Source organism: Brachyistius frenatus, unplaced genomic scaffold, assembly GCF_029030835.1.
Source record: "Brachyistius frenatus isolate BFR_SWC_R1_liver_20210118 unplaced genomic scaffold, ASM2903083v1 Contig_604, whole genome shotgun sequence".
NCBI classification, from domain to species: Eukaryota; Metazoa; Chordata; class Actinopteri; family Embiotocidae; genus Brachyistius; species Brachyistius frenatus.
The window spans coordinates 32,501-45,015 of NW_027211203.1; the positions used below are offsets into that span (position 1 = coordinate 32,501).

Here is a 12,515-nt window from a genome sequence, read left to right on the forward strand (position 1 = left end):
ACTTCTGTTCAGTCAGCTGCAGATAAAACTCAGAGGATTCACGCCGGAGACGAAGTGGTTCAGGTCAACAACCAGACGGTGGTGAGTCAACAGTTCAACCTTTAAAGGAAGAAGACGTTTTAGGAAAAAGGTTTTAGTGACTTTCTTGTAGAGACTTTGATAAAAAGTTTGATAGCACAAAAAACATCTCGGCCAAAATACAAGAAGAGAAATAACTTTCCAAGCAGAGATCATTTTAGATGACAGGAAGTCATTCATGCTGGCGCCCTCTAGAGGCGGCATCATTCTCAGAGTTCTGGTCTGTGATTGGTCCAGGTGGGCTGGCAGCTGAAGCACCTGGTGGAGAAGTTGAGGGCGGAATCTGGAGGCGTCGTCCTGGTGGTGAAGAAGAGGCCGTCCGGACCTTCAGGAGGCTTCGCCCCCGCTCCGCTGAAGAACCTGCGCTGGAGGCCGCCGCTGGTCCAGGTGAGTCGCCATGACGCCTGGTCCAGGTGAGTCGCCATGACGCCTGGTCCAGGTGAGCCGCCATGACGCCTGGTCCAGGTGAGCCGCCATGACGCCTGGTCCAGGTGAGCCGCCATGACGCCTGGTCCAGGTGAGTCGCCATGACGCCTGGTCCAGGTGAGCCGCCATGACGCCTGGTCCAGGTGAGCCGCCATGACGCCTGGTCCAGGTGAGCCGCCATGACGCCTGGTCCAGGTGAGCCGCCATGACGCCTGGTCCAGGTGAGCCGCCATGACGCCTGGTCCAGGTGAGCCGCCATGACGCCTGGTCCAGGTGAGTCGCCATGACGCCTGGTCCAGGTGAGCCGCCATGACGCCTGGTCCAGGTGAGCCGCCATGACGCCTGGTCCAGGTGAGCCGCCATGACGCCTGGTCCAGGTGAGCCGCCATGACGCCTGGTCCAGGTGAGCCGCCATGACGCCTGGTCCAGGTGAGCCGCCATGACGCCTCGACAGCGCTGTCCACAGAACGTTTAAATATCCACCACGAGGAAGTGAAACTCTGAAATCCAACCAGCGGCTGCGGTCTCTTCTTATCTGACCTCTTCTTTTATTTCTCTGTCATTGGTGGTTAAAGCAGCAGGTTTGATCACCAAAATATAATCGGTTCATACTTGGGACCGAGTGAATGTTTGGGCCAAATTTGAGGAAATTAGCTCAAGGCGTTCTTGAGATATCATGTTCAGTAAAACGGGAGCATGTGAGGTTGCTATGACCTTGACCTTTGACCCCCCCCTCCAAAATCGAATCAGTTTGTCCCTGGGACCAATTAAACGTTTGTGCCAAATATAAAGAAATGAGTTGGCGGTGTTGATGAGAACGGAGGGTCGGAGGTTTCTGAGATTCTCTGAAGGTTTGTAGAACAATGAGCCCTTCTTCCTTTTTCCTGAAACACAAACACGAACCATGAAGCTGGTTTGATGTGAGACGTCTTCGGTCGATGACTCGCGTTTGTTCTCGGTGTGACGCTCAGTAAACCTCCAGGCTTGGTGTTGACAGGATGTGTTCAGGGTCTTTATCAGGTCTGTGATCTCAGAGCAGATCTGAGGTCAGTCGGTCTTTACTGAGCGTCACTCACATCCGACACATCTGGAACGTGAAGCTGGAAACTCTCCAACTGTCGACGTGTCACCTTTCAGTGAATGTCAATCAACAATTTAGATTTATTTGTTTATCCAGGATTTTGCTGTTTTTTTCTGATTGTTATTATTTTTTATTTTTGCCTCGTCAGTTATTCGTGAAGTTTTAAGTGAGTTTTTTTTTACTGTAAAGAGTTTTAATAAAACGTGTTTTGTTTGGAAAGACGACTTCATGCCGTAATACTTTCAGCAGAGATTGTTTGAATTTGCATTAATTATTTGGATGGTAAGATTTCCTGGACGGGCTGAATGAGAAGTGTTGAAGAAAAGCTGAACAGTTTTAGCTCCTCTAGTTAACAGAACTTTCTCCTCCTCTTCGTCCAGACCGCTCAGGGAGCTCCTGGGAACAGAGGGAAGACGGCCATCTTGGATTTGTACATCCCTCCTCCCCCGGCAGCACCGTACGTCCCCCTGTGAGTCTCCACATCATCCATTATTCTTTATCTGTCCCGCCTGATATACTTTCATGTTTTAAACACGTACATCTGACTTCAGTTCAATTTTCCATTTTACCCATAATGCCGAGCTTCCCTTCTCCTCCTCGCAGAGATGGGACCCTGAACGTGTCTCCGGGAGTGAAAATACGTCCCAAGTCTCCGAACTCGTGTCTGGACATAGACGTGCGGAGACGCTCCACCGTCGCCGAGGACAACAAGACGTCTGTCGGACCTCCACTTGCTCTCAAACAGCCAATCACGGTCCGCCTTAGACAGCGCTCCTCCACACGCTGTGAGTACGACAGGACAGCAATACGACTGATCTTAACTTTAAACCTAAAACCAGGTCTTAACTCTCAAACAGCTGATTCGTTTATCAGATGTTGTCCGACCTCCTGCAGAGTTACTTTATTTTACTGGATGTTTACATCTTTAAGTCTGTGGAGATTGTTGACTCCTTGGGACCCCAAATATTGGTCTAAAACATTGACTGAATATAAAAGAGTTCATATCTTCAGGTCTGTAAAATGGTTCTGATCCAGAAGTGTCTTCAGCTGCAATACCAGCGAGTGCCACTAGAGGTCGGCTCCAAAAAGCCTCCGGCTCCATAGACTCCCATTCAACTTCTCTCATCAAATCCAAAGTGAATAAAATGTGTCCATCAGTTATCTCGGTGTTGTTAGCTAAAGTCACTCCTTCTTATTAGTTTTCTGGAGGTCCATCTGAAAATAATCCCTCATTCATTAGAAAAGAAGATTCAAGAAGACCTGTTTTTGGGGGCGTGTCTGTTTGATTGACAGGCCTGTGGTGCAGTCAGGCTACAGCTATCGGTGGGCGGGACGTAGTATCGTCATGGTTTCCGATCAGATCGGTCAGATCCACCTCTGGCTCCTCCCCCAGCTTGTCCAAATACGGTCACTTCCTGCTTCCTGCACTTCCTGGTTTTAACTAGTTATTTAAACGGTTCTACAATTTGGTAAATTTAACATCTAGATGAAGAGAATTTAGACTGAAAAACTGAACGTGAGTGTTTTCTTATTGTGAGTGTTTCACGTCTCCCGCAGCAGCTTTCTAAACATGTTGTCTCCTGACTGTCGGCAGGTAAACCGCGACCCGTCTCCATGCCGGTGGAGTGTCTTTCTGGTGTGTCCGACCCGTTCTCCAGGCCCGGCGCTCAGGGAAGGAAAGGTAAGCCCATCTGTAGTCTGGACCGGACGCAGCCCGGCGCCTGTAATCTGACCCGTGATCAGTGACGGCCGTCCGCCTCGTTAACGGCCGACGGACGGCGTGCTCTGACTTTTTATTTGGTCGATCATTAACTCAGAGCTGCTGCTGCAGCAACACGTCATTTTAACAACTCGGCGACGGAGTGTTTGTCCAAAATAACAGTTCATGAACAGTTAAATAAAGACTCACCAGGTGGACGGTTTTCCACTGAAACATAACGCAGCTGTTAGTTTTCCATCATGAGAGGAATTTGTCGATAACAGAAATGTGTCCTGAACAGGATGCGACGTCCTGCAGCGCTGCCTGAGCAACGAGCGGATCAGCACCATCACGGAGGAGGAGCCGTGTTACCCGCTGCCGTACCGAGGACATCCGTCGGGCCGCGGCGTCGACCACATCAGAGGCAGCCAGTGCTTCATCAGCGCCGACCTGCACAACAGCGCCACCATCCCTTACCAGGAAGCAGCGTCCAAGAAGTCCGCCGCCGCCTCCACGTCCGCCGCCTCCACGTCCGCCGCCGCCGCGGCTCCTCCTCAGGCGGTAACCAAACCGTCCATGTCGCTGCTCGGCGGCTGGCTGGCTCGACTCCGGCTGCTCAGCCACTGACCAGGTTTCTATCAATTAATATCTGTCAAGTTCAAGAACCTCAGCAGCTGCAAACACAGTCCAACAAAGATTTGTAAACTTTAAACACAACAGATGATGGACTTCTGGAATGAACCGAACATCTGATGGCGGAGAAGCATCGAAATATCAAACACTACACAGAGAAGGAAGCTCACATCTTACATAATGAACTTAATACTGAAATGCATTTAGTTTAACTTTCCATCTCATGTCAGTTTCTAAAATCTTATTTTTCTTTCAACCGAGTTTATTCTGAAATTCGCTTCTCGTCAACAGATTCGAAAACAGATGCTTCAAATTTCAATTATAATTTAAAAGGCAGAACTTGCTCATTTTTAAATGTTGAGCTCCAAACATCTTCTAAATATTCTGTGAAGGATCCAGTATATTTGAGGTTCCTCTTAACTCTTAATGCTTTCAGCTTCTATGAAAGCGGTGAGTTTCCATCTTAAAATAGAGTTCATGTCAATATTTACATTGTAATTCTGACTTTAAGGCTGTGATTTTTCTAAAAGTTTAATATATATCTGAATTACAATAATACAGAAGTGCCTCAAAACAAACATGAAGCATGAACTGTTGTTCGGTGAAGTCGTGAAGGAGAAACTTCCTCGTTTCCACCATCGATCTCAAACGACACAAACTGGACTCGGAAAGAAACAAAAACCTGAACTGAACTTTGGAGGTTTTTTATATTTTTGTTTGTTTTTTAAATGGACAGTTTATCAGTTTATTACGATGTGATGATTCTCATGTTTTGAAGCATGAACTGAAATCCAGATCCGGACGTGACAGTTTGGATCTGAATGTTTTCTGCAGTTCGACTGCAGCTGAATTTCACGTCGTCCTTCATCAACAGACTGAATGAAAACCTGGACGTCACACCGCTCGTGTCTTTTACTGGAACCTGAAAAATCCAGATGTGTCCAAAAAGAAGAGACTCGAACTGTGATCGTACCTCTCTGTAAGCCGTGAAGACACTCAGGAAGGAGAGTTTAGCTGCTGAAACCTCAACATGTTGTATTTTCCAACATTAAGTCTTCAGAGCTGCATCAGTTCAGTTTAAAGATCTGGACACACTTTTGCTCTTTTACACCAGAAAACGAGCATTTCAACAAGGTTTTGACCTGCTGAGCTTTCAAGGAAAAACAAGTATTCAACATTCAGTTTATACAGTAAACATTCACTATATTTATACTTTTAGATTTTGGGCTCTTCCACCCTTTTAAATAAACTGTCAGATACTTCATTTCAGTTTGAGGCAGCCGGAATCTGCTGAAGACGAAGCAGGTTTTTGTTTTTCAGTAGATTTTGGAATCTTTTTATTGTTCAGATTATAAATAAACTTTAAATCAGTCCCAAAGTGTTTGAGGGTTTCAGATCCCTCAGTGTGTTTCCAGTTTTAAAATCATTTCCAAACTTCAGAGCTGTTAGCGTCTCACGTCTGCTGACTTTTGGTTTTAAAGCACAAAATGGTTTGTAAATACATTTAAATATCTTTTATAGATGGTTTTTATTTCTCATGGTTTCAGCCAGAATCCAGATGTTTATCTGACAAAGCGTGACTTTTTATCAGAGAAACTTAGGGACAAACAGGAGCTCAACATTGTTACTAAATACTTCTGAAGCTTTGCAGTAATATATAACTATTAAAAAAAATGTATTCAAAAATACATTAACAAGTTGCTTTACCATATAAATTATTATCAACCAAAGTTTATCAGTGTGCTTTTTATGACTTCCATACACTTTCAGAAATCAGTTCTAAAGTTATTGTAATCAAAACTGTATTTAATTTTTCATCTAACAATTTAACAAGTTAAAGATTTCAAGTTTGTGTTTTAATCAAAAGGACTCAAACTGAAGAAAACATGAAATCTCACAGCAGCTGAAACTATATGAAATATGGTATGAAGTTATATCCAGTGTTTTCTTCCTAAATGCTATTTTGTCCTTTTTAAACATTTCTTTAAATCTCAAATTTACATCTTCTCGTCTATTCAGTACTTCGATGCAGGTCAAGTTAAAGCTTCCAAAAATATCATATCATTTAAAAAGCAGAACTAGCTCATTTACCTGTCTTAATTATTTCAGGATTTGGCTTAAAGCATCAATGTGGAGATTGTTTGAAGAACTCCTGTTTGTGAGGTTCATCATAAATACAACTTTCTGAAGGTGTTCCTCAGGGAACCATCTTGGAGCTTCTTAAGTTTCCTCAAATACCTCTATTGTTTGTAAAGAGTATGTCTGGTTCATGTTACGTTTCTTTATACAAACACAATATTATGCAAAAGCTATGAAGCTTATACGAAGGTTTATCAGTGTGTAAAGTAACTATCGCAGAAGCTAGTTTTTATGTGGTTTTCTGGAAAGACGAGACTATGTAACTTTTAATAGGAAGCATGAAACTTTTCATTATATAAATAAAAAAGTTCAATTGATGTCCAATTGATAAACAATCAGTCCCTCCAGGAAATCGAGATCTTACAATCGCAGTAAGTCACGCAAATTCAAGCAATCTCTGCAATATTAGCGGGACTTTGCAAATTGGTAAAATTAGTTAGTTGTTAAACAAAATTCTCTCTTTAATTTCTGTAATTCCACCGCACAAAAAAATTATTTTATTTTTTTGCAATTCTTTTTTAAATCCGCCACAAAATCAAGCAACATCACAACAATTACAAAAAAATCAGCAAATTCCCAGAAGGACTGAACTATACAACACTGGCTCAGTTAAACACTCAGATTTGCTGCTGCGCTCTTAGTCAGTCTACCAAGACCACGAGCCTATGGTAGCTAACAGTAGCTAATGTTAGCAAACGTTGAATCGTGATTTTCTGTGTAACTGACATTAGCGTTGCTGCCTTATGGTCACGTTGCACCACAAGTCCTTTAAAGCAGCTGTAGAGGACCATGGGAAACGTGTCCTCCTTGTCCTGTCATGACCACCTTTGGCCACAGTGGCCGCTGTTGAGGAAAAGTCACAGTCTCACTGGTTTATTGTTCAGGGACTCTGAACTGTGGAAGATCTTGTTTGTCAAGCTGTCATTCTGCCAAATGTCGTGTATCATAAAACAAATGTTTTCTGTCCTGTTTAGTATTTTATGAGATTAACTGACTTCACTCTTTGTATGCAAATCAGAACGATCTCCGAGCTCTGCAGTGTGATGTCTCCTAACTTTTGAAAAACTATAAAAATAAAGTGCAATTTATTTTGGAAGTTCTACTTTTCCATTCAGTTGTATTGTTTTGAAGATATTCAGAGTTTAAGTTTGGTCTGGAAACCGCAAGAAAAGCTGCAGCCTTCAGAGTGTTTGTTTCAGATGCAGTTCATCACCGTCACGTTTTCTGAATTAATTATCAGTGAATTTTAGTGTTCTGATCTGATATTTATGGTCTATATTACATAGCAACTGAATTAATGAGACAAAGCCTCAACGGTTTTATCCTGCAATAAGTTATATCACGGATGATGACTTTAAATGTGCTTGTTTGGCATTACAGGGTTAAAAGCGCCATCAAGTGGACACTGTCAGGACTACATTTGATTATGTATTTGTTAAAAAAAACACAAATTACATCACGGTTGTCGTCAGAGCTGCAGAAGAGTTTAAAGTTGTGCTTAACAGTGAAACACTTACAGTTGAACAGTTATTTGAAAATATGAAGTAACACGTGATCATTGAAATTTTTTTTTGTTGATTTTATACACTTTATTAACCCCCGAGGGGAAATGTCTTCACTACAGCAGGGGGGCTCTCAGGGGGGAGATGCTGCAGCAGGCTGCCACTAGCGCGGCGCCAGGTAACCTGACCTGAGGTGCATGTTTTTGGATGATGGGAGGAAGCCGGAGAACCCGGAGAGAACCCACGCAAGCACAGGGAGAACATGCAAACTCCGCACAGAAAGGCCCAGGACCGGATTCGAACCCGGAACCTTTTTTGCTGTGAGGTGACAGTGCTAACCACTGCACCACCGTGCTGCCCAGAAATCCTCCAGTTTCCTTTTTAATTCATCAATCACTTCCTCCAATGAGGCTGTTTTCATCTCCCCGTCATGTTTTATCGCTTTACATTATATCTGTAAAATTTGTGATCATTTTCATGAAGTTTGGTGCAACTGAGACAAATCTGTGGAGCTGAAATCAAAAATGTTCTAACGAGTACTACCGAGTACTCGGCCCAATCAGACCTGCATGCACCAGCTTTTTAACTTGAGTTTCAGGTTTTATTATCTGCTCTGAGAAATCTTACTTTTGCAGCCACTGCCCTGTCAAACAGAAAGCTGCTGGCTGAAGACAGTCGGAGGCAGATTGTGAGGTCAAACTAACCCACTGATGCTGAAACCAGACGTCTCTTCTGCAAACACAATCTGTTATCTGAATGGCCGTCTGCAGAAAGGTTTTTATTTTGGAGGCAACAAAGAGGAAGTTTCTGAGAATATGACAAAGACCCTGTGAAACAGGAAGGCCGGCAAGCTGTTACATGTTCGTGTGATTTTGACTTTGTGGTTTGTGTCTGGGTTGAAGGGCTGTATGGTTTCACACATGCAGACGGAGACTCTGGTTCCTTCTCTGATCGACGTCTGTCTGCAGGAAGCTTCAAACTGCTGCACGTCCAACCTGCAGGTAAGAACGCGTCTCGGTTCTTTATGGTGAATAACAGATATTATTTCTGCAGCTGATATTTCGAGCAACACAAATAAAACATTGTGGTGGAAATCTTAGAGACAGATAGTTTAAAATCAGGATGTGCAATGATGTGCATGTTCAGACAGTGTTTTCACACATGTACAGATGTTCCATGTTTCATAAAAAAAAAAAGGCAAAAAGATTGTAAAAAGTCAAATGAATTCTGTTATTAAAATGTAATGTTGCAGTAACATGTTTTATTCACCTGTTCTGGAGCTCTTGATCATATCGTATGATCTTCACCAGCATTTGTAGACAAAATTTCCATTTTTCTCCCTGAATATTTTACAGACATCAAAATCATGTCGGCTTAAAGGCCGAGAAGATTCTGAAATATGATTAAAAGCTTCAACACCTACTAAATGGTGATTGTTTTTTAAATTATGTGCGACCAACTCGAACTTTACAGGTGAATAAAACTATTAATATATTACCAATAAAATCTCGAGAAGGAAAAGTTTCACTGGCTTTATCTTTTTATAAAATGGCTGAGTTTGTCAACATTTGAGCAAACTGGGCTTATTGAAAGTGTTGAGGATGAACTATCAGCTGGTCCTGGTTGTAACCTACTGCTGTCTACAGCTGAGTTACTGGGACACAGTAGAAACCTTCAAAACATCATTCTCAGGCAAACTTCTGGAGTTTTAAGGTGTTTTTTGGTCTGAATTTTAAGAGGAGTTTCATTTGTGCTTAACACAAGATAGTAATATTCCACATTAAATAAACAATATACATGTTCCACATGTGCATTCTGGGTTAATTGAAGAGATTTTTGGCACAATTGAGATGCTGAAATCTGAAGTTGGTGCCGTGAAGCGTGTGTGCAGGCTGATGCAGCCATGAGTCGGCGGCGGGTGTCGGTCCGAGATCTCGGCGTGGCGGACTGTCAGGGCTGGCTGCACCGCAGGAAGGAGGCTCGCAGCTTCCTGGGCAGCCGCTGGAAGAAATACTGGTTCGTCCTGAAGAAGAGTTCTCTGTACTGGTACGCCAGCAAGATGGTGAGTCGGCATTCAGGTGGGTTTGAATGAGAAAACCTTAACGTGGTCTTATGACACGTTCCCCTTCAGCAACACGGGTTCAGTTCATCCGTCACGTACGACGTCAGGAGGGAAGAGTTGTGGCTAATTTGTAAAGTCTTTGGAGCTCAGAGTTTTTATGTAAACACCTCTGTGGTGTTTACACAGCGTTTAATTCTGGTGAACGTGATATCAGGACGCCTTAAACAAATTAGTTCAAATTTGGTGTAAACATTCACTTGTATTTAAAGATAAGTTGATTCGGTTTTGGTGTCTGAAGGTCACTGTGACCTCACGTCCGTCCCATTCTCATGAACGCGATATCTCAGGAACACCTCGAGGGAATTTCTTAATATTTGGCACAAACATTCACTCGGACTCGAGGATGAGTTGATTGTTTAGATCTTCTGTGTCTGGTTGAACATGTGTGAAGCGTCCACCTTTTAGAATCTGTAACTTCTTTCAGCAGCATCCAGCTTTGAATCATCGTCTTCTGCCCAGTTGACTCTGCGTCTTCCTTCAGCGTCTAGAGTCTAGACGCTGAAGGAAGACGCAGAGTCAACTGCAACCGGCCTGCTTGGTGGAGGCAGAAAACCACCAGGCGCTAATTGTAGTTTAGCAGGATGACTGTTGGTCAGTCCACCATTCTGGTCCAGACTTAAATATCTGTAAAGACATTCAGGACCACAAGAGGATGAATCCTCGTGACTCCTTTATGGCGCCATCATGAGGTTGATGCTTTCGTTTTTTCAGTGAAATGTGATGACAGCTGTTGGTTTGACTGGCAGGAAGTTTGGTTCAGACATTTGTCTCGAACCTTTCGTGCATCGCCAGCAGATTTCAGAGAAGGAAAGAGTTGCTCTCCGTCTCTGAGTGTCTGCTGCTGTTCTCTGCAGGCTGAGAAAGCAGAAGGATTCATCAACCTGTCGGGCTTCACCATCGAACAGGCCAGACAGAGCAGGAGGAAACAGTATGTTACGTCTGAGTGGGAAGAAAACCAACCAGCGTTGTGTTCCTCGGCCGTCTGCGGTCAAACAGTCAGTTAGGACGGAGCTGCAGCAACATGCTGCTGGAAAAGAAGAAATCTGCTGCAAACCGCAGATTAAAATCATAAATATATATATTTTTTATCTTCATATTTTCAGCTGTTCAACTGATTATTGTTTGATTTATTAACGTCTGTGTTGTGTTTCAGTGCCATAACAGCCAGTCATCCTCTTGTTGTGACCATTTTTGTTGCTGCAGAGAACTTCACTGACATGAATAAGTGGGTACTTCACGATATTTTTAACAACTTTACTGTTTATTTTTAAACTTCAAAAAAATAATGCAAGAATTTACTGTCAGTGAGTCTCAGTAGAAATATTCAAATTAAATTGAAAAGACGTCCAGACTGAAATATCTCAGGAGCTGTTGAAATCTAAAATGTCACCTGATGACGTTGGAGGTAATTGTAAGTTTCCTCTAGCGCCCCCATGAGGTGCATCATTTTAAAAATAATTTTTTTAATTGAAATGTTGATGACTGGTTGGAATGAGATGTTTGGACGTTTATGGTCCCCAGTGGATGAACTGTAATAACTTTAATGACGATTCTTGAGCTAACAACACCGAGAAAACTTCTGGAAACAAATGTATTGACTTCAACTTGCGAGCAGACCTCTAGTGGCACTCGGTGGTATTGCAGCTTATGGGACTTCCGCGTTGGTCTCATTTTTCAGACCTGAAGCGACGAACACTTTTATGAACAGTTTATGTACAAAGACAACTGTTCAATGTAAAAAAAAAAAATCTCCAAGGTTCGGATTTATCTCCTGCAGACCTCAATTCAATTCAGTCAGGACTGGTTGATTATTATTTCTGTATTTTCAAAGGTTTTGAATAGAATTGAAGAGTGGCTGATGAATCCCTCAGTCTTTGGGTCGACCCAGTCAGTAGTTGTTGGTATATTTCACGACCGATAATCGTCACCCCTCTTTGTTCTCCATTTCAGCATGAGAGAAATAGATTTAGTTCTTCATCCTTTTCTATCTTAGTTTCTCATCTTGCGTTTTGCTGAGTCATTGGTGTGTATCATGTTGACTGCGCAGTTTGTTTGCAGGTGGTTTGGTAAACTGTTGGAGGCGGCCGAGCCGACCGAACTCATCAACAGTGAAGGTCAGAGAGTTAAATATAAGAATTATACATGCAGCCATAAACAGGAAGGAACTGATGACAATGTTGATAATTTGTGCTCATTTACTTCCTAAAATCGCTTCTGTTTATTTTTTCTCCTTTTCTTTGTTATCTTTTGATGATTTAAAACTGCTGTTCTCTTCTTTAAATTTTCTTTCCAAAATGTCATCATTAAAGTCAAACTATAGCATGTCGTCCAAAATATTACAAAAACTTGATATTTTAGATGACTTTTTTTTATCATATTTTAGACAACACGCTATAGTATGACTTTTTTATGATATTTTAGACGACATACTATAGTATGACTTTTTTATCATATTTTAGACGACATACTATAGTGTGACTTTTTTATCATATTATAGACGACATGCTATAGTGTGACTTTTTTATCATATTTTAGACGACATGCTATAGTGTGACTTTTTTATCATATTTTAGACGACATGCTATAGTATGACTTTTTTATCATATTATAGACGACACGCTATAGTATGACTTTTTTATCATATTTTAGACAACATGCTATAGTGTGACTTTTTTATCATATTTTAGACGACATGCTATAGTATGACTTTTTTATCATATTATAGACGACATGCTATAGTGTGACTTTTTTATCATATTTTAGACGACATGCTATAGTGTGACTTTTTTATCATATTATAGACGACATGCTATAGTGTGACTTTTTTATCATATT

The 12,515-nt window shown here is 42.1% G+C and overlaps 2 protein-coding genes across 3 annotated transcripts in view; both read left to right on the forward strand.

Annotated features, from left to right (window-relative positions):
- Positions 1-7,152, forward strand: part of LOC138614873 (connector enhancer of kinase suppressor of ras 3-like) — a 26,185-nt gene extending 19,033 nt beyond the window's left edge. The window contains exons 8-13 of one of the 2 annotated variants that reach the window (XM_069688466.1): positions 13-81; positions 316-465; positions 1,966-2,054; positions 2,189-2,370; positions 3,180-3,266; positions 3,586-7,152. In XM_069688466.1, the coding sequence (XP_069544567.1) occupies positions 13-81; positions 316-465; positions 1,966-2,054; positions 2,189-2,370; positions 3,180-3,266; positions 3,586-3,911 (903 nt within the window). In that variant the 3' untranslated portion in view covers positions 3,912-7,152. The remainder of the gene's footprint in view (positions 1-12; positions 82-315; positions 466-1,965; positions 2,055-2,188; positions 2,371-3,179; positions 3,267-3,585) is intronic. The other variant, XM_069688467.1, reaches the window with a different exon arrangement.
- LOC138614874 (interactor protein for cytohesin exchange factors 1-like) lies at positions 3,862-11,794 on the forward strand (the record flags this gene model as incomplete). The annotated part of the gene is made up of 6 exons (XM_069688468.1): positions 3,862-3,915; positions 8,461-8,559; positions 9,450-9,620; positions 10,535-10,608; positions 10,834-10,905; positions 11,739-11,794. Coding segments are annotated over exons 2-6 (466 nt in total), but the record flags the coding sequence as incomplete, so codon positions are not given.
- Positions 11,795-12,515: the final 721 nt, after the last annotated feature.